Source organism: Vanacampus margaritifer, chromosome 11 (genome assembly GCF_051991255.1).
Source record: "Vanacampus margaritifer isolate UIUO_Vmar chromosome 11, RoL_Vmar_1.0, whole genome shotgun sequence".
Taxonomy (NCBI): domain Eukaryota; kingdom Metazoa; phylum Chordata; class Actinopteri; order Syngnathiformes; family Syngnathidae; genus Vanacampus; species Vanacampus margaritifer.
This window is the reverse complement of record NC_135442.1, coordinates 6312437-6339758: the sequence shown is the minus strand read 5'-3', so window position 1 is coordinate 6339758 and position 27322 is coordinate 6312437. Positions and strand designations below refer to the sequence as shown.

Sequence of the window (27322 nt, the reverse complement as noted above, 5' to 3'; positions counted from 1 at the left end):
CATACCAGACCGTGCCATAAATCCTGAAAATCCATGAGTGGCGGATGTTTTTCCATAAAAAGGTTCATAATTGCCTATAAATGCCACAAGATGGTGGCAAATCACTACTCTTGTCTAAATGAAGCTCCTCAACTCATTTCCACATAGTTTCTTGGCAACAAGATGCCACAAGACAGTAATTTTTCGAAATGAAGCTCCTCAGCTCGCTTCAATATTGTTCCTTGGTAACAAGATGACACAAGATGGTGACAAAGCACTACTTTTGTCTAAATGAGGTTCCTCAACTCATATCAATAAAGTTACTTGGCACTAAAATGCCACAAGATGGCACCATAGCACTACAATTATCTTAAAAAAAAAGAAAAAGGGCATGCCCTTAACTCACTCCAACATAGTTCTTTGGCACCAAGACGCCACAAGATGGTGACAGAACACTAATTTTGTCTAAATCTAGCTTTTCAACTTATTCCAATAGATTTTCCTTGGCACCAATCAATACTTTTATTAAAAAAATTGAATACGTGTCAAGCACGAATGACACTGACATGGCCTGTTTGATGACCCTCGACTTCTCCAGCAGGTACTCGGACATTTTGGCGCCGATGACGGCTCCGGTGGGCGTGAACTTCATCTCCAGGTACTTCCCGAAGCGGCTGGAGTTGTCATTGATTGCCGTGCAGGCGTTCCCGAAGGCCTCCACGAGAGGGTTGACCTGCAGGATCTTCTCACGCAAAGTCCGATTGTTTGCCTGAAGACGTCAAAATGTCTTTTTTCAATGCTTTGTGTGTATTGTCTGCAGGTACTTTCTTGTTAAGACAACTATTATAATTGGCTATTTGCAACCAAGATGCTGTACCTTCCCCAAGAAGGTGAGATGTTGAACAATTAAATGAGCGCTCTCAGTTTTGCCAGCACCACTCTCGCCACTGATGATGATGCACTAAAAACAAAGAAAGAAATTTGAAAAAAAAAATTGAGAATCACTGCTAGAGTGTTTCAGTTTTATGAAGTGTTATGTACCTGATCTTTGCAGAAAGTCACCATGCTCTGGTAGGCTGCATCGGCCGTCGCGAAGATGTGCGGCGGGTTGTCGGCCCGTTTCACGCCGTGGTACAGCTTGGAAAACTACAAAGAGACGTTATTATACGCAAGATGCAAAGAAAAATATCTTTATTGAGAAATGTAAACTTAAATGTAGTTACATTAAATGCTGTGTTGAAAGTGATAAATAGAAAATAAATAAAATAAAACAAAGAGCTATTTATAGATAAAGAGCTAATGTTCAGTGCAGGGCTGGACTGGTCATCTGGCATACAGGGCAGATGCCAGGTGGGCCGGCCTATTTTGGGACCGATGCAGTGCTTTTTCATTATTATTTCCCTACATTTTACCCCAAGAGACTGGCCCACAATTTAGAGGGACCAGTCTGTTAATCTAGTTTGAATATAGATAGCAAACTGAAACATCATCAATAAACATCAGTAGCAGAACTACATGTTAGGCAGGTGTCCGGCTGGGTCGCGCCAATGGGCTTAAGGCAAAATGGCAGGGCCGAAAGATAGCTTCTGTTTATCTATTTTATCAACAGTGGGTTAAAAAAAAAAGTCTACACACCCCTGTTCAAATGCCAGGTTTTTACGATTATAAAAACATAAACGTGACAAAAATAATTTATAAACTTCTCCCACCATTATTGTGACCTATAGAAGGCAGTAAAAAAATAATAATAATCTGCAGCTGAAATAATGAGATTGCAAAAGTGTGCACACCCTTTTATAACTGCAGATGTTGCTGTGTTCAGAATGACCAATCCCATTCAAATTTATGTTAAGAGATTCAGCATGCATCTGCCACCATTTATAGTGCCTCTGATCTAATCCCCCCCAAAAATTCCATTTGTTCTAGTAGTAGACTTTTCCTGACCCTCTAGTGGCCGTTTTATGATCAGGAACCATGAATTAGAAGAACAGAAAATTTAAAGAAAAAAGAAAAAAGAAAAAAAAGAGAAAGCAATGATGATGACATGTCAAATCGGTAAAATTACCGAATGAACAATACTGAGCTCTCCAGAAAAAAAAGAAGAAAAAAAAGAAAATTGACATTAATTTCATGACATTTTAAGGAAAATCAAATATATATATTGAAGGATTTTAACTCTTTGACTGCCAAAAACGTTAAATAACGTTTGGTAAAATCGTATGGAGGAGTGCCAAAGACGTTAAAAGACGTTTGTTTCAAAACAGAGGTGAAACTAACCATTTTCTATTGTTGATTACTGAAAGACGGAATAAGGTAGAAACAAACTTTTTTTTCTGATGAAAGATGAGAGTCCAATCTTTCATTTGGTAGTATGTGTGTTTCCATAGTCCAAACACATAATTTTCTGTGGACCTTGAAAGATCAGTCAAAATGCTTAAATCGGCTGGCACCCACGGCATCCCTTTTCTGAAAACGTCTGGCAGTCAAAGAGATAATAAGTTTTGTAATCTTTTGCGTGTACAATTAAATCAAAGATGAGATTCTTGTGAAGAGGGTCCTTGCAAGGTCAATTTTTACAGAGATCTCTGGTCACACAATTGCATATCGCCCAAGCAGTGCCATCCAAGAATGTGTGTCCCTCCCCCCAGGAGACACAGCCCTTTTATTACCGTCTAGAGTTTGTACAGAAAAACGCCTCTCTCCTCCCTTCAAATACGAAAATCTGATTTCATTCTCACAGTATGCTAGGTTGATCTTTCACATATAGACAAAACAGAATCTCACAATGTTAACAATATATATAATATATATATATCAAAAGTACTCTGTATCGGTTACTACTCAAGAGTTGAGAACCTGTGGGGAGTAGATGCTGAGGTTCTGGAAAGGGTTGAGCGCGATGAGGATGTCGCCCACGTACGTGTACACCTGCAGATCGCCGTACCTCTTGTGGAGATGGCCAATAATGCTCTCCTGCAGAAAATAGGGTCGAACACGTTACACCTCAAGGAACATTCCATCCGTGTCCGATCGATGCGCGTTGCGGAAAACAGCTTAAATCTCACCTCGTCTAAGGACTCCAGCTTGACCAGATCGTCATCGGGACTGCTCTCTATGATGAGGGTTTTACGAGTATTGATCCGTTCGTGCCTGGAAGGTATGAAAGCGAGGACGTGATCATGCCGGGGGCTGCTCTTAAGTGACCATCAAATGACACAAGTGCACTTTTGAGCAAGGCTGAATGTGGACATATGGGTCAGTCCTCTGCGTGAAGCCCTTTTGCGGTCCTCCCTGGGGAGGCCAAGTGAACAGACACTCCAGCTGCGCTTCATTTGGATTCCTCGCAGCACAAAAAGGCCCCCAGTGGGTATAAGGTCAGTGTGGAGCTGCGAAACGCTCGAGGGGGATCATTCAAATGTACCCGCTGTCCATGGAGACACGCCGGCCACAATATTAGGAACACCGGAACCATCGAGTGACGTTAGGGTCACTAAGCTCTCAATTGCAACAATTGAATTAATTGATAAAGCTCTTATAATGGATTTTAATAGACTGGCATTGGGTGTTTCCTGGTGACTTTTCAAGATTCAAAACTTCAGTGACAATTATAAAAATAAAAAATAAATCGTATGTAATGAATGATAGCTCTTTGACTGCCAGACGTTTTCAGAAAAGGGATGCCGTGGGTGCCAGCCGATTTAAGCATTTTTGACTGATCTTTCAAGGTCCACAGAAAATTATGTGTTTGGACTATGGAAACACTCATACTACCAAATGAAAGATTGGACTCTCATCTTTCATCAGAAAAAAAAGTTTGTTTTTACCTTATTCCGTTTTTCAGTAATCAACAATAGAAAATGGTTAGTTTCACCTCTGTTTTGAAAAAAACGTATTTTAACGTCTTTGGCACTCCTCCATAGGATTTTACTAAACGTTATATAACGTTTTTGGCAGTCAAAGAGATAGATGTTATTATAACCTAGAGTGAAAATCTTGATCTTGGTCTAGTGAGAATTCAAGCGTTCGCGTCTGCCCGTGCAATTATTCCAAATTCTGAAAGGAGTGCAAATGCAGCCGTGTAGATACAAAGCGGTGGATCAAGCGAATGCTCATCACGCGACTTCTGCTGTTCCACTGCCTTGAAGAAGATCCCAATTTTGCACCTACAGCAGCTACTTTTAACTCCCCCGTGTCTTTATTCTTCTTATCTGGACTCATTGTGCGCCCGATCGGTGGCACGAGAGACTAAACCGGGGCGAGCCCAGTTCTCGCCCTACAAGCTGCTAATCCCATTATCCACTTTCACTGAGGACAGGAATTTCGAGATCAGGCTCAGGCTGCGGCTGCGATGCTCTCGGGAGTAAACAGAGTTGGCAGCGCATCAAAACAGTCAAGGGCAGGCTCGGTGAAACGCCTTCAAGAGGGGGGGAAGCAGTGCAAATATCAGGATTTCTTAAGTGGAAGACAGATGGCTGTCAATTCAATGAGATGCAATGCACGAGACGCAGCAAAAAAGTCCACTTTATATATGCCGAGTTGTGATGAACGCAGCCTAAGAGGTATTAGTTTATCAAGTTTACTATTATTGTGATTCTCATTTGCAGTGGTCAAAAAGGAATTAGTCTTAAAGTGAACATTAGCTTTTTAAAAGGCAGTAAAAAAGGCTGATTTTGTTGTGCCCCCTGCACAATGTAACGAGGTCCCTAATGTTGTGTCCATTTGCTGCCAAGGCATCTTTGTTTATGTGCCACTACATAAAATAAACAATTGGTCATTTACATGAAGCAAATCAAATCCAATATTTTATATTTTATCAAAATATATGTATGTATATATATTAGGGTCCCACATCTAATGATAATTCTAATAAACAATTATTCTGTTGATTATTTTGTAGATGATCTATTCTTTTTTTTTTTAAATAATATATATATATTTTTTTAAACCGCATTTTAATTTCCATCCTTTATTAAAAACTAAAGTAAATAAAGTAGTATTCATGTCCATAACATGTCAGAAAATGGTCCAATATCTTGATTGCATACCAAATTAATATCAGATTAAATGTTTTATTTTGATTCAACACAAAATTAATCACTCTGCTTTCATGGAGGATTACAGAAATCTGGGAAAATTTACTGTTGAGTGACTGAAATTCCAAAGATTTTGATTATTTTAAATCAAACAAGGTCTCTAAGCGATTATTCGACTATCAAAATATTCATACATTAATCTGATAATCAATAAATTGTCGATTAATAGTCGCACCTCATGCATAGTAAGTAACTAACATTCATAAAATTCATAAAATAAAATCAATTTAATTTAACTTTTGTATCTCATTAAGTACTGTAGGCAAAAGTGCCAAAAGGCATTTTGTTATGATAATAATGTCAACGATCTTGTTTAACTCTTTAACCTAGTAACAAAATAAGTACTTATATTAAAGATGATATAAATGACATTACACAATCAGATAGATTTATTCTTTGTACTAATGTCTGCCAAGTCCACTTGCTTGAGTGTATTTATTAAAGTGTGGTTAGTCGGCAACAATTAGTGGCGCGGAATTAGTCACACTTCTTTTTAATCACACACTGTGACGTCATTGACTGGGCTTCTCATCATCCAAAAGCACAAAAAAGATGAGCGCCTGCCCCCTACTGGAGTAAAATATAATCACAGGTGAGTTTTGTGGAAGTGCAGCTTTTGTCCTGTTTGTTCAAATGTCTTCAATGAGAGCAAATAAAGATGAAAATAAAATGCTTACTTGGTTTTGGCTGCGCATCCCAGTTCTTGCTGCTCTTTGATGAGAGTCGCCAGCTGCTGTCGAAGGGCCACATCTTTGCCGTGAGCCTGCTTGATGAAGGGATGCTCCAGAAGGTGAGTCACCGATGGACGTGCCTCGAAATCCTTTATCAGACACCTCGAGGGCACACACACAAAAAAAAAAAAGGACATTGTTACCCGACTGCAGTCACGGTGCAAAAAGTAAGCTGAGCGCTGGTGAGAAATCACCTGAACATTGCGGCACGCTAACAGATGTGTCGCCGCTTTCGACAGACTTTAACAGCAGAGGTGCGAGCGCCTTAAAAGTGTGAGTGGCTAATCAGGTCAGAGAGCGCCGCACGGCCGCTGGTCGCCATGGCGGCCCCCGCAGTCCAAACAAGCCCTGCAGCACTTCCTATCTGAGATGTGCAGTGTTTGCCTGAGCTTTACAGCTTATACACGTGCTATTTAAACCTGTTAAAACTGGACACATTCTGGCTCAAATCACTCATTTACTGACCATTTTCATATAACAGACAATTACGATGAAAATAAAGGAGGAGCAGAAAGGTTTTGTCACAACTGGGCATGCAACAACATTGCCCAAAACTCTTTTTTTTTTTTTGTGGTGCTAAGCGAAAGAATACCAATTAAAATGTACAACATTTAAATGATGAAACACAATCGATAAGAATGAAGCTTTTAGCTATGCAATAGTTCGTTCAAACTGTTTTAAATCGGGTATTGTACATACTTTTTTTTTACTGTTCATGTACAGTATGTTTTGTACTTCTCTAGTACAGGACATTTGTTTAAGTACAGTTCAGGTGTATGTACCATTCACCCTGGAGAACCCACGGGGTCAAATTTGGCCCCTATAAATTCTGCTACTCAAATAACAAAGACCTTTTCTTTTTTCTTTTTTTTTTTACAAATTTAACTTCAAAAGTCCAGAGTGCCACTTCTGACCCCTGCATGGGGCCATCTAGTGGATGAATATTGCACTTACATGAGCCAGAGTGGTGGTGACAAGATGGCTAAAATGCAACAAATAAAACAAAAAAAGTATATTGTACAATGTAGCTATGTATTTGATGGATTATTTTCTTAAATTCTAAATAGTTTACTGACAGTTTTTGTTATTCAGATTTTTCGAAATGATACCCCTAAATCCCAAAAGGGTCAAATTTCGCCCTAATCCTAAATTAGGGAATAAATTGAAAAAAACATTGAAAAAACATATATTTTGGTGTAATGTAATTTAATTTAATTTTCCAAAGAAGAAAAGGGTTCTTGGGTTCTCCAGGGTTAAACATACTTTTTAGGGCTAAAAACTCAGACAACAAGAAGAGCATTTCATTATTGGCACACAGGTGCCACCAGATGGCAGCAAATCACTTTCTTTCTATTAGACAAAGCTATGGACTCCTCATCCCACTTTAACAAATGTAATTGCTACCACAAGCTCTATTTTGATATTAGACAGGGCTTTGGCCTGAGCACAAAAACAGCTAATATGACACATGATTTCAGATAAAGGTGTTTGTGAGATAGTCACAAAATATGTGCCTTGACTCAATAAAGTTTGAGAAACACTGCCAAACAGTGAAAAGAATAAAACTGAACAGTAACATTAGCAATGTACAACAGTAACACTGTCCTCCTCATTAAATGACACAATTCAAACTCGTTGTATTGAAACCGCCATTTTAAAGTGACGATATCACATATATAGTGGAACCTAAATTTAACGGACTAATAATGGGGAGAAGGTTTTCCGTTAAAGCAAATTGTCCGTCGAGGTTTTTTTTTTTGGTGGGCTAAAAATGCCAACTACAGTACAAAATGACTGTAAAGAATATAAGAAACATTGAAACCGTTTAAATAGTTAAAAAGTCACCCCAATGGTGCTTGTAAGAGTGATAATAATGTCTAGCTAGCTTTCATGTTAGCGCGCTTCCTTTTTCCACCTAGCCATTAGCGAAAGGCTTGACAAAAGCGCAAGTGCATATTGTACCAAAAATAGCACGTTCAAGAAACATATACTACATGACAAGACTTTGTTCCATTAAAACAACAGCCACAGGTCACGTCGTTCCTTTTGAGCTGTGTGCCTACAGCGATGCTAAGCTAATATCTATGCTTTTGCCAACATGGCTGCCACATCCAGTAGCTAGCTCTAGTCTCTAAAAAAGGGGAGGTTTCAAGTTCACTGGACACTATTTTCTGCTTTATTATTATATACATGTATTTTTTTTTCTGGTTAATATTGAGAGAGTGAATCCACCTCTATGTTGTTCATTCACCCGCGTGGCTAAAAACTCTTACAACACCAGACAGACACAAGACGGCAGGTAAACAACAATCGAATTCAAAACACCTCATCTCCGTTTTCTCCTCTTTTTTTGTGCTCTCAAAGTTAATTCCGTGAATTCATTAGTGTCAGGACATTAAGCAGCCGAGGTTTTGCCGCTGTTAGCGCTAGCGGTATTGTGAGCGGCGAGCCACTTTGTCACGCGAGTGCAGACGCGGCTGATGGATTTATTATTCTGGAAAAAAACAGCCGACACGCACGTTTATGTACACACACATCCAAGATAGGCTCGGCAAACGGTCTGCAGGGTCTGATAACATTGTCCGGCCTCCCCGCATTGAACTCTGTTGGGCTTGTTTGTTTGATGAGATGAATGCTGAGGTGACATCACACAATCCGGTGGCTCGGAACCTCTTGGAAATGGTTGCAATGACACGGCATAGTGTGGAAAGTATTAAAAGCGTAACACTGAATAATCAATATCATACAAAGCAGCATTTATTTGTCATTTGCTCGCTTGCTAACCATCAAATAATTATCCACTCAAATGGACTCTTATTCCCTCATTCCCGTTTTTGACCGGCATGTAGTAGACAAACATTAAGGTTATATATTTGGAGCAGCCGGTACAAGGCAGCATTGATGTTGTAAGCTTTAACGCGGTGTTAGCGAGGGAATGAAAAGTTATTTATTGGCCTCTGATGGAGGTGATAACTCACGTGAATGACTTTGTTCCCCTGTGGCAGATTTACACAAATGAAAAGTCAATGAACACGAAGCCACCAAAGGTTGATAGAATCTGCCTGGGAAATATCAATTTAGGATCTTGTTGTGTTTAAATGCGCGTTGTTGTTAACGCTGGGGGGATTAAAAACTCAAAATCCTAATTAATGTTCTTCATAGATTTTCTAAAATTGTAAAAGTGTGTCGTTTTCCACATAAATAATAATAATAAACAACAATATAATGCTGCCTAGAGGAGTTGAGACTGTAGCTGTTGATACTTATAGTTGACATCATGTTCTCCTTTACATTACAATCTAAATGTAGTCGATTGAAAATCGATCAGACCAGGAATTCCTAATAATCAATGAATTGATTTAACAATTTAACAAACCCCTGCACATTCTAATGAGATTCAAAACAAGAGCTGAAATTAAAAAAAATATTGCCCCCGCTCTCTAAAGAAAATATATATATATATACACGTGTCACTAGTATGCCGTCGTAGGTTTTGCCATCCACTTTTGACAAATTTGAGGTAGACAACTCGTCTGGGCTGTTGACTTTTGATTTGAGCATGACCAAATCAATTTTTTTTTTTTTTTTTTGCCTGATGCCGATTTCGATATTTGGCAGAATAAAATTCGGCTGATTAGTTTTGAAAAGTTTTTGGGATAATGGATGGACGGACTGTTTTACATTACTTGGTCTTTTAGTATTTTTTTGTTATCCTTTTTTGGTGGGCTGAGGGTTTGAAGGTTTGAATTTCTGTTTTTTGTTGTAATACGTTTTTAAAAAAATCTGCAAAAACAATTGGCAGATTTTTGCCTATTTTAAAAGCGCTGATGTTGCCGATTAACCACGTCACGCCCTACTACTGATCCCTGCAGAAAGTAACGAAAAGTCTTGATGACACTTACTGGCCGATGAAATGGCAGAAGCTCCTGCACCACTGCTCCGGATTTTGCAAGGTGGGTGAGGGATTTCTGAAAGAAAAAATACGAAAAGAAAAATCAAAATCAATCATCATCTGTTTGGGTAGTCAGGCTGGACTAACTGCCTTGCAGTGACATGACAGAAGCAAAGCATCTTCAGTCAGCTGACAAATGATGGCTGGCACAAGCTCAGAGGGACTTTGGGGGAATAGTTGGTGGCTGTCCAGCTTTGTAAGTGACTCGGTATGTACTTGGCAGGCGGCATCTGTGACTGGGAGCTTTAAGTTATGGGAGCGAGTCTCGCCTCTGTCAGCAGCATTCACGGAGGCCATCTATAATGAGGCCCGCACTTTTCACGTGGTCTCCATGACAGGAACAGTGAGGATTTTATCACCATTTCGGTTACCTGGGAAAGTACAGTAAGTACGTTCACACAAAAAAAAAAAAAAAAAAAAAAGTCGTCCGATTAGATTGGACAGCTGATTAATCGGTCTGGCCCTAGAAAAAAAGGAGATAGGGCCAAAGAGCCTCATACAATCAATTTAACCCTGGAGAACCCAAGAACCCTTTTCTTCTTTGGAAAATTATGAATTATACATTAAATGACTGCTATAAGTTCACTGAACACCAAAATATATGTTTTTTTCAATTTTAACCCTTGTTTTTTGGACTAGCTCAGAGTTGCTAATTTATCAAAAAATATAGATAAAACATACTCCTAGGCATTCTGCAACATGATATGAAATAGATTAATAAAAAAATAATAATAATTTACCATCTGATGGTTTGCTGAGAAGATGGTTTTGTTTGGATTGATTTCCAGCTCAACAAAACAGCATGTTACCAGCCATCTTGTCACCACCACTCTGGCTCATGTAAGTGCAATATTCATCCACTAGATGGCCCCATGCAGGGGTCAGAAGTGGCACTCTGGACTTTTGAAGTTAAATTTGTAAAAAAAAAAAAAAAAGGTCTTTGTTATTTGAGTAGCAGAATTTAAAGGGGCCAAATTTGACCCCGTGGGTTCTCCAGGGATATTATTAAGGTATAGCCGACATATTGGAATGGTGGTTAAATCATCTGCCTCGCAGTTCTGATGTTGTGGTTCGAGTACGTCCTCAAAGTCCAAATTCCTGTATTTTATAGCTGTATTACAATTTTCTTCCAGTAAAAAAAACTATCAATCTGCTAAAGGAAAATTGTCCCTAAACAAACCACAGGAAGCATTTACAGTGACTCATTTTCGGGAAGAAAAACTGTAATTTTAAACAGCTCGGCACCATAAAGAATTCAGGCAGTCGATCCTTTGCAAAGTGTAGATCAAAGGCGGCAAAGTGACTGCTTGAATGGAACATCTCACAATGCGCCTGCAGACATGTTCTCGCCTTGATGTCGTAACACGCTACTTATACGTTTACTACGTCGATAGCGAAACGCAAACGCTTGCCGATAACACTCAACTGTGCTTATTGTGCCGGGGAAAAATTTGCGGCATTTTTATTTGTATCTTTTGAGTAGTGGTGAGAGTGGAGGCTCATATTGTAAACATGAATGGCTTATTCAAATGGCGGGCCGGGCAGAGCGCGTACTGTCAAGTCTCTCCTCGGCGTGGATTGAGGCGAAATCGGAGAGGTGTCAACGGCACTTGACGGCTGGCGCTAAGCCTCGCAGAAAGACAAAAATGAGCCCAAAGAGGAAAAAAAAAAGTGCGGTACTCAGTATGCAGCTTTCGTAATCCTCCACATCCCACAGGGCGGTGTATCTCTTGTGCCGTTATTTAATGTTTGCATTTTTTTTTTTTTTTTTTTTAATGCAGGCCATCAAAACATTAAGTGAATCATAATAACAAATTCTGCCTTGGCAAAGATAATTAATGTTTGTATTTCATTGTTTTGATTAACACTATCAGAGAGGTATTAACTCATTCACTGCCATTGGAAATTCATTTGAATTATTTCTATTAGTTGAACATTTTGTATGAAAACCTAAAAAAAAATATTGTACATTTAGAACAGATATAAAATTTGTGATTAACTAGTGAAGTCATGCGATTATTACGAAAAAAAATTATCGCCTGCGCCTCTCATTTTCAACCATCTTCTCTCTTTTTTTTTTTTAAGTATTTATTTAGAATTTTTAATAATCTTTTCTTTTTAAAAGAGAAAAAGAAAATATAAAAAATTAGGGGCGTCAGGCGATTAATTTTTTTAATCATAATTAATCCCATGACTTCAATAGTTAACTCACGATTAATCACAAATTTTATATCTGTTCTAAATATACAAAGGGAAAAAAAATTCTAGGTTTTCATACTCTTGTTAACAAAAATGGGACAAATTTTAAACTAATAGAAATAGTTTTAAAAAATCTTTTGATCACTCAAATTTTGGGGGTGCTTGGATTTATTCAACAAATGGGCTGGACACGCCCATGATTGCCTCTTAGTAGGGTTCTTGTACTGTATTGAAAGGTAGAATATATTATTGATCCTTCATCTCCCTTTAGATAGCATTGAGCTAACATTGCTGTCAAGAGCTTATGTAGTCATTTGGGGCCCCGATTCAAACCCAGTCATTGGGGCCCTCCATATTTGTGTACTGCAAAGATTGTGAATATTGTTTATCATAAACTAAAAAAGTGTTTCCTGAGCGCTTATAATAATCAGCATTGATTAAATGTTTTGATTTGTTTTTAAGCATGTGAATTCATATAATAAATGCTTTATTGGGGCCCCCTTGCAATCTGGGGGCCCCAGGAAATTACATGCGATTGCCTTTGATGCACACTAAAATACTAAGTAAGTCTGGTTTTGTGTTTCGTAATTTAACCTTTAACCTTTACACAACATTATTCACACCCGCGCACACGCACACACCTCGGTTCGATGTTGCATGGACATGGCGATATTAACCTTGCGCATATTAAATATCACAGGCCATATTTGTATTTGTAATTAATTTTGCAGTTGATGATTTTTACAACTTTACCCTCTGACATGCTCCATTACCTTCACTCGTGGATATTATGAGCTCACAATCTGTCAATTACGCCGCAGCACACTCAATTAATCAAATAGAGGCGGAAAGAGAGGAAACGGAGAGAAAGATGTCCGCTCAAGTACGGCGATGTAGCAGCTCGCCGTCGAAATGTGCTGCCCAGACGCGAGAATGTTCTCCGAGCGGCTCATATTTCAGAGGCGTAAAGAGACCACGCACGAAGGTGACCCCAGTTCATGGAGCTCACAGGATGTTTATAGCCTGCTGGGGTTAAAGTCACTTCCAGCTGGGCACAAATTCCCATCGTGCAACCATAACAATGTTATTAGGTACTGTAATCACAGGGTCATGTGATAACGATGTCTTTCAGGAGGAGTCAATGGATTTTTGGAATGGATTTTTCTTAACTTTGTATTTATTCACCTACCAAAAATCCACTTTGAAATAGAACTTAAAAAGAACCAGAATTATTAATGAGCTTAAATAGTTACAAGCTAAATAATGATATTAACTCATTCACTCGCAGCCATTTACACTGAAGCAACCCCCTTCACTCCAGGCTGTTTTACTGGATTTTGACTGATTTTGCAATATTGTGTGCGATTGCTATAAAAACATGGAACCTACCAAAGAAAGACTAGTCGAGTCTCTTCCTTCATCAGGAAAAAAAAATACATATTTCTATCTGTTTCCGTTTTGCAGCAATTAGCATTACAATATAGCTAAGTTTCATCATTATTCAGCACAAATCTGTTTAGAACTGTGGCGAAATCAGCTTGTTTTAAACATGGCCCTGGTTGATCTCTTATACTCTGCTGCCACCTGCTGGCCGTTTTTGTAATTACTACCATTGCTTCACTCATTCTCTGCCGTTCAGAGGATGCATCAAATCCTACTGCTGCCATTAAATATATAGCAAGAACCTGACTCTTGTGTATTTTTGGAAGTAGAATTTTACAACATATGTTGCAGACATGAAGCGTGTCAAAGTGGATGAAAATGACAGTTAAGTCTGTCTTCTGGAAACACATTCACACTGCAACGGTAAAATACAACAACGGCACGTTTTAGTGCTCATAAGGCTGCGCTCGCCAAGGACATTACTTCAGAGAAGACCCCTCTGTTAATACCTTGTGAAGCATCAAATAGGCAAAAAAAGATCAAGTTTTTACAGTCATTAAAAGCGGCCGAGATGAATTCATCCGAGCCGGTCATGAATCATCCGCAGCGCCACTTCAAACTCAAAGGTGGAACGCATTTCCCTATTTAGAAAGTCATTCATACAGGAGTCATCATTTACAGCAGATTTCTTGGCGATTTCGTCTGCCGTGACGCAGTGGCGGCAAAATAGATTTGAGATAAATGACATGTTAACAGAATCATTTCACGGTTCAACAAGTTGGAGGTGATTTATACGGCAACCGTCTCCGCACGGTCGCCGTTTCCCTGCGAAAGGGCAAACTATCTATTTGGATTCCAGCAGGTACTAGCACGAGCTCCATGTATGCACAAGTAGCGCTTTGCCGCCATTTTGTAGCACCTTGGTGCCAATGAACTATTTTGACGTGTGTTGAGGAGTTTCATTTAGATAAAATTTATGCTGTCTAGCCAACTTGGTGCTAAAAACTATGTTGCAGTAAGTTGAAGAGCTTCATTTAGACAAAATCTGTGCTTTCCTGCCAACTTGCGGCACAGCTTGGTGCTAAAAACTATGTTGATGTAAATTGAGGAGCTTCATTTGGACAAAAGTTGTGCTTTGCCGGCATTTTGTGGCACCTTGGTGCCAAGCAACTATTCTGATGTGTGTTGAGGAGTTTCATTTGGACAAAATGTGTGCTTTCCCGCCAACTTGCGGCACAGCTTGGTGCTAAAAACTATGTTGATGTAAATTGAGGAGCTTCATTTGGACAAAAGTTGTGCTTTGCCGGCATTTTGTGGCACCTTGGTGCCAAGCAACTATTCTGATGTGTGTTGAGGAGTTTCATTTAGACAAAATGTGTGTTTTCCCGCCATCTTGCGGCAAAACTTGGTACTAAGGAACTATGTTGCAGTAAGTTGAGGAGCTTCATTTAGACAAAATCTGTGCTTTCCCGCCAACTTGCGGCACAGCTTGGTGCTAAAAACTATGTTGATGTAAATTGAGGAGCTTCATTTGGACAAAAGTTGTGCTTTGCCGGCATTTTGTGGCACATTGGTGCCAAGCAACTATTCTGATGTGTGTTGAGGAGTTTCATTTAGACAAAATGTGTGTTTTCCCGCCATCTTGCGGCAAAACTTGGTACTAAGGAACTATGTTGCAGTAAGTTGAGGAGCTTCATTTAGACAAAATCTGTGCTTTCCCGCCAACTTGCGGCACAGCTTGGTGCTAAAAACTATGTTGATGTAAATTGAGGAGCTTCATTTGGACAAAAGTTGTGCTTTGCCGGCATTTTGTGGCACATTGGTGCCAAGCAACTATTCTGATGTGTGTTGAGGAGTTTCATTTAGACAAAATGTGTGTTTTCCCGCCATCTTGCGGCAAAACTTGGTACTAAGGAACTATGTTGCAGTAAGTTGAGGAGCTTCATTTAGACAAAATCTGTGCTTTCCCGCCAACTTGCGGCACAGCTTGGTGCTAAAAACTATGTTGATGTAAATTGAGGAGCTTCATTTGGACAAAAGTTGTGCTTTGCCGGCATTTTGTGGCACCTTGGTGCCAAGCAACTATTCTGATGTGTGTTGAGGAGTTTCATTTAGACAAAATGTGTGTTTTCCCGCCATTTTGCGGCAAAACTTGGTACTAAGAAACTATGTTGCAGTAAGTTGAGGAGCTTCATTTGGACAAAAGTTGTGCTTTGCCGCCATTTTGTGGCACCTTGGTGCCAGGTTACAAAGTTGACATGAGCTGAGGAGTTTCTTTGGACAAAAGTTGTGCTTTGCCGCCATTTTGTATCACCTTGGTGCCAAGCAACAACGTTGACATGAGTTCGGGGATTTCATTTAGACAAAAGCAGTGCTTTGCTGCCCTTTTGAAGCGCATATGGGCAGTCTAGGGATGCATTTTGCCTAACAGATTTCTGCTCTGCTGTGTTTGGTGTAGACAACACACACAAAGCTCTCACACACACAATTAAAAATAATTTTGTGAAAAATGACTCACAGGAAACAGCAGGCACTGCTGCCACCTTAAGGGTGTTCAGTAGTAGCAGAATTCCAGGCTCTATTGAGTGCTTTTGTTTTCTTTGCAAAGACAGAATTATAATACAGTCTGTGTATTATATATATATATATATATATATATATATATACATATATATATATATATATATATATATATATATATATATATATATATATATATATATATATATACGTATATATATATACATATATATATACGTATATATATATACATATATATATACGTATATATATATACATATATATATATATATATATAATAGATATTATATAAAATTGTGCCGATGTAGCTAATGTTGTGGCTAATCCAATAGCAATAGATTCCATTACACTTGAGATGTGTGCGATGTTTTAAGGCCATCATGTCACTTTCCGTGATGAAATTCTACATTCTATCTGCCGCACTTTCAACTCGATGTGAATGGAACTAATCACAGATGCAAATTGCAATCAGGCGGGCACATCTCCACCTAACGGGAGATGATTGCGCCATTGTGCAGATAAAAAATAAAAAATAAAAATAAAAAAAGAGGTCAACTGTGTGTATTTGCAGTAATATCTACACTGTCTCCAACGTGTAGGCCAAGGGCTCCCTCTAGTGGGCTCACCGTGGGATCTTGAAAAGGGCTTTGACTGGGTGCATGTCGGCCAGCGGGGGGTCTCCGTCCGCAAGCTCGATGGCGGTGATGCCCAGAGACCACACGTCACAGCGGGCGTCGTACGAGTAGTCATACTGCTGTTCACAGGCGATCACCTGCAAACATACAGGTAGAAATATGGGAGTCGCGTGAGATGACCGGACAGTCTATTTAGTCTAAACTCAACAGACACTTCATTAGGTACACGTAGGGCTGAATAAATAATGGCGTTGTCAGAGAAGTACCCATTTATAGTCCAGTTTGGGTTATTTGTTGAAAATCATCATAAAAGTTTGCAACATATTGTGCCAAGGAACTTTGGATTGAGGGTAGGAGCTTCTAAGCGGTGTGTTGCCGCCATCTTGTGGCATCTATAGGCAGTTGTAGATTATGTTGGAGAGGTTCAAAATTTGGGATTCTCCTATTTGTTTCTAATATTTAGCCTAATGATGTGAAATTCAAGACAGAAGGTGTAAATTTTGAGTAAATGTCAACCTTGTATTGAAATTAATAACACAACTGCATATAAATATTTGATGGCAACTGAAAACAAACTGTTAGTATGATAGGGGAGGGATTTTACTGTATGTAATTCATGTAAAAATATTAAATGCGCATTGAAACCATGAAGATGAATTTGCCCCATCTTATTAATGCTAAATGAACTTCAAAATAGAGATGATCGTGATATCGCTTTTCACTGTGAACTCTGGTACTCGTATATCATCAAAAACGACTCCTATGAAGCCCACAACCAATCCATCTTCAAACCCCATTCTTATGGTGAAGCCCCGCGAGCACCACAAATGACAAACTGCGCATTTACGGCCCAGTTCAGTGAATTTCCCAGTCAATAATTATAATTGACACCACATTACACAGCTGAGTTTATTCTAATAGCCCCCAAGGTGCTTTCCTTACAGCCCCATCATGGCACTTCATTTCTGCCACGGAGAAACTGGCGGGCCGCGGTCTCCCAGCTATTAACCTTGAGACGACCTCAAGAGGCGCTCCCGTGGAGGGGAATACATAATGACGCAGGGGAGAGACGGACAGAAATAGCTCAACCTCTCACTTCCCCGGCCTTTGTAACAGTTGACGTCGGACATTTTAGGGCCAAAAAGGAATATCTCTGACCTCCGGAGCCATCCAAAATGGGGTCCCGACGGATGTGTTCCTTCGCAATCGCGCACTGGTCAGTTGTGCTGAAACACCTGAAAGAGGAAAATAAACAATCGGTGGAGTGTTTATTCAAAAGCAGTGAGACAAATGCTGGAGTTAAATAAATAAATGCCGACTTATGATTTGCCGTGGCAGCCTGCCAAGCAGTAACAACAAAGGGCTGTGATCATTTCAAATTATGTAGGACAGATTTTTATCAGCAGGAGTCCACTTCATCGCCACGACGCAGAGGATATAAACACGCCTGAGGGATTCTGAGTCATTTACCACAACAGCTTTCTTTTAATATGCAAAATAATGCAATTTAAATGAGCAATAATAGCCCCGGGTTAAGGCTACAGTCCATGAAATCAAACGACGTCACGGTGGCAAAGGGGACCTTGCAATACATTGTAATTCTGGATTTATTTACAAGATCACTTCATTCGGTGCATAACCACAATGCTTATTTTTAAATAATTAATATGATTAAGATGCTAGAAAATGCCATTTCTGGGGAAATTGCATGTGAATGCTGAATGGAAAATATGGACTGAATGAAATGGAATCATGTGGAACAAAATGGAGTGGAGTGGAATGGCATTGAAAATTATGGAATGGTTTTGACAAAAATGTGCAATATGTTGGTGAAAACATTTGGAATTATATTGAATCATATGGAATGATGTGGAATTATTTTTTTAATCAAAAATGTGCAATATGTTCTTGAAAAAATGTGGAATGATAATAAATAACATGGAATGGTGTAGAATTATTTTTTTAATGAAAAATTTGCAATATGTTGGTAAAAAAATGTGGAATCATATTGAATAACATGGAGTGATTTTTTAAATGAAAAATGTGCAATCTGTTCTTGAAAAAATGTGGAATGATAATGATATGGAATGATGTGAAATGATTTTTTTAATGAAAAATTTGCAATACTGCAATTGGCTGGCAACAACCAGTTCAGGGTGTACCCCGCCTACTGCCCGAAGCCAGCTGGGATAGGCTCCAGCAACCCCCTCGCGACCCTTGTGATGACAAGCGGTTAGGAAAATGGATGGACGGAAAATTTGCAATATGTTGGTAAAAAAAAAAAGGTGGAATGATATTGAATAACACGGAATGATGTTGAAAGTTTTTTTTTTTTATGAAAACATGTGTAATATGTTGGTTAAAAAAATGTGGACTGATATTGAACGATATGGAATTATGTGGAATGATTTTTTGCAAAAATATATAATATGTTATATGTTGGTGAAAACATTTGGAATTATATTGAATCATATGGAATGATGTGGGATTATTTTTTTTAATCAAAAATGTGCAATATGTTCTTGAAAAAATGTGGAATGATAATAAATAACATGGAATTGGTGTAGAATTATTTTTTTAATGAAAAATTTGCAATATGTTGGTAAAAAAATGTGGAATCATATTGAATAACATGGAATGATTTTTTAAATGAAAAATGTGCAATCTAGTTCTTGAAAAAATGTGGAATGATAATGATATGGAATGATGTGAAATGGTTTTTTTAATGAAAAATTTGCACTACTGCAATTGGCTGGCAACAACCAGTTCAGGGTGTACCCCGCCTACTGCCCGAAGCCAGCTGGGATAGGCTCCAGCAACCCCCTCGCGACCCTTGTGATGACAAGCGGTTAGGAAAATGGATGGACGGAAAATTTGCAATATGTTGGTAAAAAAAAAAAGTGGAATGATATTGAATAACACGGAATTATGTTGAATTTTTTTTTTTTTTTTTATGAAAACATGTGTAATATGTTGGTTAAAATAATGTGGACTGATATTGAACGATATGGAATTATGTGGAATGATTTTTTGCAAAAATATATAATATGTTATATGTTGGTGAAAACATTTGGAATTATATTGAATCATATGGAATGATGTGGAATTATTTTTTTCATCAAAAATGTGCAATATGTTCTTGAAAAAATGTGGAATGATAATAAATAACATGGAATGGTGTAGAATTATTTTTTTAATGAAAAATTTGCAATATCTTGGTAAAAAAAAATGTGGAATGATATTGAATAACATGGAATGATTTTTTAAATGAAAAATGTGCAATCTGTTCTTGAAAAAATGTGGAATGATAATGTTATGGAATGATGCGAAAAAAAATTTTTAATGAAAAATTTGCAATACTGCAATTGGCTGGCAACAACCAGTTCAGGGTGTACCCCGCCTACTGCCCGAAGCCAGCTGGGATAGGCTCCAGCAACCCCCTCGCGACCCTTGTGAGGACAAGCGGTTAGGAAAATGGATGAATGGAAAATTTGCAATATGTTGGTAAAAAAATGTGGAATGATATTGAATAACATGGAATGATTTTTTTAAATGAAAAATGTGCAATCTGTTCTTGAAAAAATGTGGAATGATAATGATATGGAATGATGTGAAATGATTTTTTTAATGAAAAATTTGCAATACTGCAATTGGCTGGCAACAACCTGCCCGAAGCCAGCTGGGATAGGCTCCAGCAACCCCCTCGCGACCCTTGTGAGGACAAGCGGTTAGGAAAATGGATGGATGGAAAATTTGCAATATGTTGATAAAAAAAAAAAGTGGAATGATATTGAATAACACGGAAAGATGTTGAAAGTTTTTTTTTTTTAATGAAAACGTGTAATATGTTGGTTAAAAAAATGTGGACTGATATTGAACGATATGGAATTATGTGGAATGATTTTTTGCAAAAATATATAATATGTTAGTGGGAAAAATATAGAATGATATGGAATGACGTGGAATGACATTGGTGAAAATGTGCAATAGATTGGTGGGAAAAAATTGGAATTATATTGAATAATATGGAATTTATGTAGAATGTTTTTGTGTGAAAAACTTGCAATATATTGGTGAACATTTTAGAATGATATTGAATTATATGGAATGATGTGGAATTACAATGTTAGTGAAAATTTTGATTTTTTTGTTTTTTTTATTATTCAGTAGAACATAGTGGCTTGACACTAGATGGCACGAAAGTTTTTTTCTAACATTAGACATAGCTTAGGTCTGAGCAAAAAAAATAAAAATAAAAATAAATAAGTGAGTTTTTCAGCATATTATTGGAACTCCCTCAAGCAAAAAAAATTTTGGACTGACAATTAGTAGGCTCCTCTCCCGCTTCCTACAACAGAATGAGGAGAAATTTCACAAATACAGTACCAAAGTCAACCAATTTGACTCCTCCCTCCGTTGTCAGGAGGATGTTATTGCCTTTGACATCACGATGGATAATCCGATTGTTGTGCAGATGCTGGAGACCCTTTCAAGGTGACAGAGAGAGAGAGAGAAAGCACGTATGACGTACAGCAAAACAAACTGAGCCAGTGAGAAGAAAAGACGTTTATTCTGGCCTGTCACGATGAATGCTCAGCATGTTCTTTCTATGCATGCTGAATCCCACCTCATGGCTAACATTAGCGGCTTACCAGGAGGGCGCTGCATAAGATGTATGCTATTACGGGCTCCTGCAGACGTTGGCCTCGCATCAGCAAGCCTTTGATGAGCTCCGTGACAGAACCGCCGTTGCAGAGCTGGGGAAGAGAGATGCTACAGTGACATAATCGCCGCTATGCTATCTATTAGCATACATTTTGTGTTGTTTGGTTAGGTGAGCTGTATTTGGACATTGTTGGTACGGCGCTCACCTCCAGCACCAGCCAGAGCTGCCCACCGGCTAAATTTTCCGACTTGTAAAACATGCCGTAAAACTTGACCACATTGGGATGGTTGGACAGCGACCTCAAGATGTTGTATTCCGCCTCAATCTCTTCATCCACATCCTTTTGGCAACATCGGGAAAGAAAAAAAAATGAAGGCATTGATGCGTCATATTTGATTACCAAATGCACGGTACGGGCTCCGCTCTACTCATCTTGGTTTTCCACTTTAAAATAAAAATGCGTGGAATTGACAGAACAAATGAATAACTTAAGTCCAATTTCCAAGTAAATTATTTTTGATGACTGAAAAACAAAGACATATATAGAAACGGTAAGCTACTTTTCCATGAAAGTGAAAGTCAGAAGGAGGCAAGGGCAAACTAACTCCTCTCTGGATGTCTACGTGATCATGTCAAGGCAGAGCGATGAAACAGGAGACTTCGGCATCACAATGGCCAGTGCCGGGAAGACGATCGCTTTACTTTACAAGTCTAAGCTACACACTAAGGAGTCCTTATCACACAAACAAATGAGCAGGTTTTATAGAGAGGATACAGCTAAAGCAGGAACCACCACTTTGGGGTAAAGCCGAATTAGAACATAACATGACATGAAATGAATTTAAAATGGGAGATATAAATGTACATCAGTAAGAGACGAGGGACACAACTGCACAGAGGACACGAAACTTACTCTGTTGGTGTGGCTTGTATGCTGAGATAAGGCAGTTTTTCAAAAGTTTCAGTATGAGCATTGTCATATCAAATACACTACTCACAAAATCACAAAATGTTACAGGTCATCTTAAGGTGACCTTCTCTTAACATGTCCAACTGTCAGTTTTAGTAAATACAGTACAGTGGAACCTGAAGACTTGGAACCAACGGACCCAGGATTCAACAGACAGTCCACTCAAAACGCACTCTCTCTCTTTCTGTTTGTCTGTTAGTTCCAGAATTGGCCAGTAGATGGCGCTGTGGTGCCATCAACAGACTGGTCAACGCACTTGCAGTAGACTAGAGCAGGCTAAAACGTGTGGCGGCCATGTTAGCAGGGGCAACTGTGCCATCAAAGGTAATGGGAAAAACATGCAAATTAGCTTAGCATTGGTGTTAGCACGTAGCTCAAATGCGCATGACGTATCTACCATTTCATATCTATGGCTGTTTTATACGCAGCTGCTAGCTAGTCTTTTGTACATGCTTATTTTTGGTACAGTACACAGTAGAATGTGGGCATGACAAAAGTAGAGCCCTTACTCCGAGGTTCCACCGTATTTGACATTTTATTGGTCAAATACAAAACGTATACACTCGACGTGCATATCAAAAATATTTGTAACACAACTTAGGGACTAAAAATGTCTGACTTACATTGACAGGATCAAGCACTTTGACTGCCGCCTGGCTTCCGTCCTTCTTGCTGGTCACCCTGTAGACTTTTCCATACGTTCCTTTACCGATTGTCTCCACGATGTCCCAGTTATCGGACGGATCTCCCAGGTTCTGCAGGCCAATCATGCTTGACTTGTAGGGATATACGCCATACAATGATCGCCTGGCGGATGGAAAAAGAAAGAAAAAGAAGACTCAGTAAAATGTCTCAGTGAAAGTCAAATTTCGTTTTTAGAGCCTGATGTGTTTTTTGGGTGCGAACGAGAGAGCATTTTTTGGTAATGTGTTTTTTTTGTGTGAATGTGGGTGTTAACTCATTCACTGCCATTGACGGCTATAAACGTCAAAAAATATTTATATTACTTTAGATAAACACCCCCCCCCCCCCCCCCACCACCACCACCACTTTTGTTAACAAGAGTATGAAAACCTAGATTATTTTATTGTACATTTAGAACAGATATAACATTTGTGATTAATCGTGAGTTAACTAGTGAAGTCATGCGATAAATTACGATAAAAAATTTTAATCGCCTGTCACCCCTAATTTTTTATTTTTTAATTTTTTTCCCGGGAGAGCTCAGTATTGTTCATTCGATTTGACATCATCATTGCTCTCCTTTTTTTTTTTTTTTTTAAATCCAACAAATCAATTAAAAAAAAAATTAATAAATGTTTTTTTTTTTTTAAATACATATACATATATATATACACACATATATATATATATATATATATATATATATATATATATATATATATATACCCTTTTATATATATACCCCTAATTTTTAATAATCTTTTTTTTTTAAATGAATTTATGGCAGTGAATGAGATAATGAGAGGTAAATGTTATTTTTAGGCTATAGTGCATCCACCTCATTTGTATGTCCTGTCTGCGCAGTACAAGTTGGCTAAAGTGACAATAACACAAGAATAATTAAAGAAGAAACATTCAGTGAACAATCAACTATTTTAAGTCTTAACGTGGAGAACCCGACTAAATAATCTCCCTCTGCAAATTCATCACGACGTCAAACTAAAGAGTGAGTATGCAATTCAATGTTTTTACCTTTTAACTCATTCACTGCCATTGACGTCTATAGACGTCAAAAAAATCATTTGAACTATTTCTTTTAGTCTAGCATTTTTTTCCCCACTTTTGTTAACAAGAGTATGAAAACCTAGAATTGTTTTTATTGTACATTTAGAACAGATATCAAATTTGTGATTAATCTTATGTATATATATATGCAAGGTTGTTGTGTTTCCTTGTGGAGAGATGAACTAGAATTAACTTTTTCCTATGACAAAAATGGATGTTCACAGTTTATAAAAAAAAAAAAAAAACTGCTGTGTTACAGAAATAACTGCAGACTAGAAAGACTTTAACAGCACGACATAAAACTAAAGAGAAGCGGGCAATGAAAGCAATAAAGTATTTGCAGTGGGACATGCAACGGGCAGTACAGTACATTTATTCCCACAAGGCCTGCTCATAAGCTTCACTGACAAACAACAAATGTGCCTGGCACCCAATCGGCAACGGTAAGGATGACAACCAGGTGTCAGTGTACTTACATGGCAAATGTTACTTTCTTCTGACTCATTGGCGTTGAGAACAATGACATGGAAAGCACGCCTTTGCGATCATTATACAAATGACAGCCAGCAAGAGCAACAAGCGACGTTTGACCGAGGCGAGCTTAGCGCTGTCCGCTGGGACGCGTCACTGGCTCCCCTCCTCCCCTTCCCCACAGGAGTGCAATCTCCTCAAGATGAATTGGATTGGACGGCATTAGCCTGACAAGTGGCGGTGCGAATGAGTGGTAAACTTTCACTGCACGCGCTCTGGAAGGAAGGTTGCCTGTCTTATTAAATCAGCGGTCAACAACCAGCGGGTATTTAGACAAAGAGATGAAACAAAAAAAGACTCTGAAAAAACTATTCATTTTATATAACCACATAGCTTTGCTTTAGATGAGTCTGTTTAGCTTAATGCTAACAAAGAATGCAAATACATAGGCTAATATCATCTATAGAGGTGATGTTATAACACTTTCAGCAACAGATGCTTGAAAACAAATTGTAGAGCAAAACATGTAGTCAGATAGAATTGTAAAAATAATCTTCATCCTGTACGGGGAACGACTATTATTAATACGGCTTAATGAGGATTTTGACCGTCTTCATGTATATCCGTATAGCTTATACTGCCCCCAGGTGGCCAAGAAGGAGCGGCACAATGTCCATTGAGCTGAAGCAAGAAAAATCTAGATTTGTCATTACTGTGGGTTTTTAAAAAGTACAATATCATAGTTATATTTCCTTTATTAAAAACACACTTTTTTTTTTTAAAAGCTGGAATGGATTAATAACATTTCCACTCATTTCAATAGGGAGTCAGTCAGTCAATTAATCGTTTAATGTAGTCATGCAGGCTACAATGTTGCCCCCTGGGGTCAAAAATTATAATAGCGCTCAGCTTTCCACTAATCGAGACGGTGAAGGCACTCAAACCCAATTTACGCTAAGGTCGAGTACGATATTCGTTAGGGCCAATATTAGCTCTTTTAAAATCTGTAATTATTGGCCAATTTTTGGCTGATTTTTACACTTGCACACTTCAACATAAGACAAATATAATGACATTCAAACATTATTCTCCACATAAATATTAATTTTTTATTTTTTTTTAAAGGCCAATTTTTTCGCTCTTAAAAATATATTAAAGGATAAAAATATTGTCAAATATTGCGCCTTTATTGTTGTAAGCAATAAGCGACCAAAAAAATGAATTATTTTAGTCATTCTATTTTTATTTTTATTAATCGTCCGATCAATTGGCTATCAGAATTTTACTCCACCAAAATATCAGCGTAAAAAAAAAAAATCCCTGTAATTTATCATCTCTTTTGCTATCAAACTTTCAAAGGCATACTAAGGGCAACGTCACCCCATATTGTCACAAATTCTGAAAAAAATAAATAACATTTATTTCTATGCAGCTCCATCAAAAACATCGCTTTATGTGAAACTTGTCCATGATGATGACAGCGGTCAGGATTTATGGTCAACAGCCATGAGAAAAGCACCAGCATGAATCACGCTGGCTCCCTGTGATCCAATGATGCCGAAGTCCGAAGGGTCAAAGAGGCCCCGAACGTCCTCAAACGATATGATTTATCGTGAAACCTCACTTGTCATGTTGTGATATTCCACACTGCGATATATATCGTCCCCAAGAAACATGATGGAGAGGATTGTTTGTGTGGACAATCTGCCAGAGGCGGTGTGACCCTGACGGCTTGATGTGAACAGTTATCAACCCTCGGGAGACTCAACGGATACTCACACATAAACGTAGTGAGGACACATTTATGAACGACGGGAGACTCGGGGTGAGTAATGCAGATATTACATGTAGGTACGCACGCCAGCCGGCTCGTCTCACAGCTGCAGCAATCCAACCAAATATCCTTCATGCTGTCCTTCAATGAGCAGTCTGCATACTGATGCAGCCCGCATTTAAATAATTGCCTGCTAATCCTGCTTCATCTCGAGTTATCCATCAATGCTTAAAGAAAAAAGAAAAGTTAATCGCCTACCTTAAAACGCTTCCTGAATGATGCTCGGCATTTAGCTTATCAATCAACAAAATGCAAGCCGGTCCACCATAACATCATTAATCTGCAGCAAGTTGACAAAATGTGTTTGTTTGGGGTTTTTTCCCCACTAGAGGGTCCTGCATAGACTACCTCACCAAATCTTAAGTCATTCAAAACACATCCAAGTCGTACGTACCCGCGTCTGTGAAAGTGTCCCACTCCAAAATGACGCCGACTTAATTCATACTAAACTATGAGGATGAATAATTGACCGGCAATTTGCGACCTGATCTGCAGCCGAGTTAAAATATTCAAGTGGCAGGTGTATGCGCTCATAATGGCCGCTGATATGATGCGTCTCGGATTGCACGCAGGTAACCAGGAAGTCCGCGCTAGTTGCCAGGTCACATGACTCCTCCTGATCTGGCAACCTGATGTAAACACAGCCCCCATTTTTTGTTGGGGTTTGCCATTTCATCTCACAAGTTTAAATGTATTGCTTGTATGAATTATTTAGAGATGAATGTCGTTTCAGTAGAGACTAAGTACAAACACGAACACATAATAGAGTATATAATAATACTAATGAAACCATTCGCAATGGATTCCAAGGCACTTAAAGACCCTGTAAAGTGAATTAAGCAATTTGTTTTTATTTCAAAGACAATAGCTAAAACAAAAACTGCGAAAAGATTGAACAATGGGGATAAACTGCTGTTTTTTGTACAGTTTAGTTTTCCAGATATTTGGGGGCGTGGCTAAAACACTTGACTATCCAGAGTCTACTACAATTTTTTTGTTTTGTTTTGTTTTTTTTTCTCCTGGAGAGCTCAGTATTGTTCATTTGGTAATTTTGTCTACTACAATTGTAATGTGGGTAGCAAGCTAGTTATGTCTAAACCCGGAAAACACATCTTCCCT

The 27322-nt window shown here is 38.5% G+C and overlaps 1 protein-coding gene across 8 annotated transcripts in view; it reads right to left on the bottom strand.

Moving 5' to 3' along the window:
• myo3b (myosin IIIB) overlaps positions 1-27322 on the bottom strand; it is a 90855-nt gene that overhangs the window by 60445 nt on the left and 3088 nt on the right. For 3 of the 8 annotated variants that reach the window (XM_077579754.1, XM_077579753.1, XM_077579757.1), the window contains exons 1-15: positions 24375-25419; positions 22773-22956; positions 22093-22113; positions 21385-21519; positions 21166-21270; positions 20900-20999; positions 17672-17748; positions 16505-16650; positions 9706-9771; positions 5750-5905; positions 3045-3129; positions 2836-2952; positions 1021-1125; positions 857-940; positions 546-748 (exon numbers count right to left, since the gene is read on the bottom strand). In XM_077579754.1, the coding sequence (XP_077435880.1) occupies positions 546-748; positions 857-940; positions 1021-1125; positions 2836-2952; positions 3045-3129; positions 5750-5905; positions 9706-9771; positions 16505-16650; positions 17672-17748; positions 20900-20999; positions 21166-21270; positions 21385-21519; positions 22093-22113; positions 22773-22956; positions 24375-24424 (1634 nt within the window). In that variant the 5' untranslated portion in view covers positions 24425-25419. Of the gene's footprint in view, positions 1-545; positions 749-856; positions 941-1020; positions 1126-2835; positions 2953-3044; positions 3130-5749; positions 5906-9705; positions 9772-16504; positions 16651-17671; positions 17749-20899; positions 21000-21165; positions 21271-21384; positions 21520-22092; positions 22114-22772; positions 22957-24374; positions 25420-26597; positions 26959-27322 lie in introns of those variants that run through there. The other 5 variants (XM_077579756.1, XM_077579759.1, XM_077579758.1 and 2 more) reach the window with 3 other exon arrangements.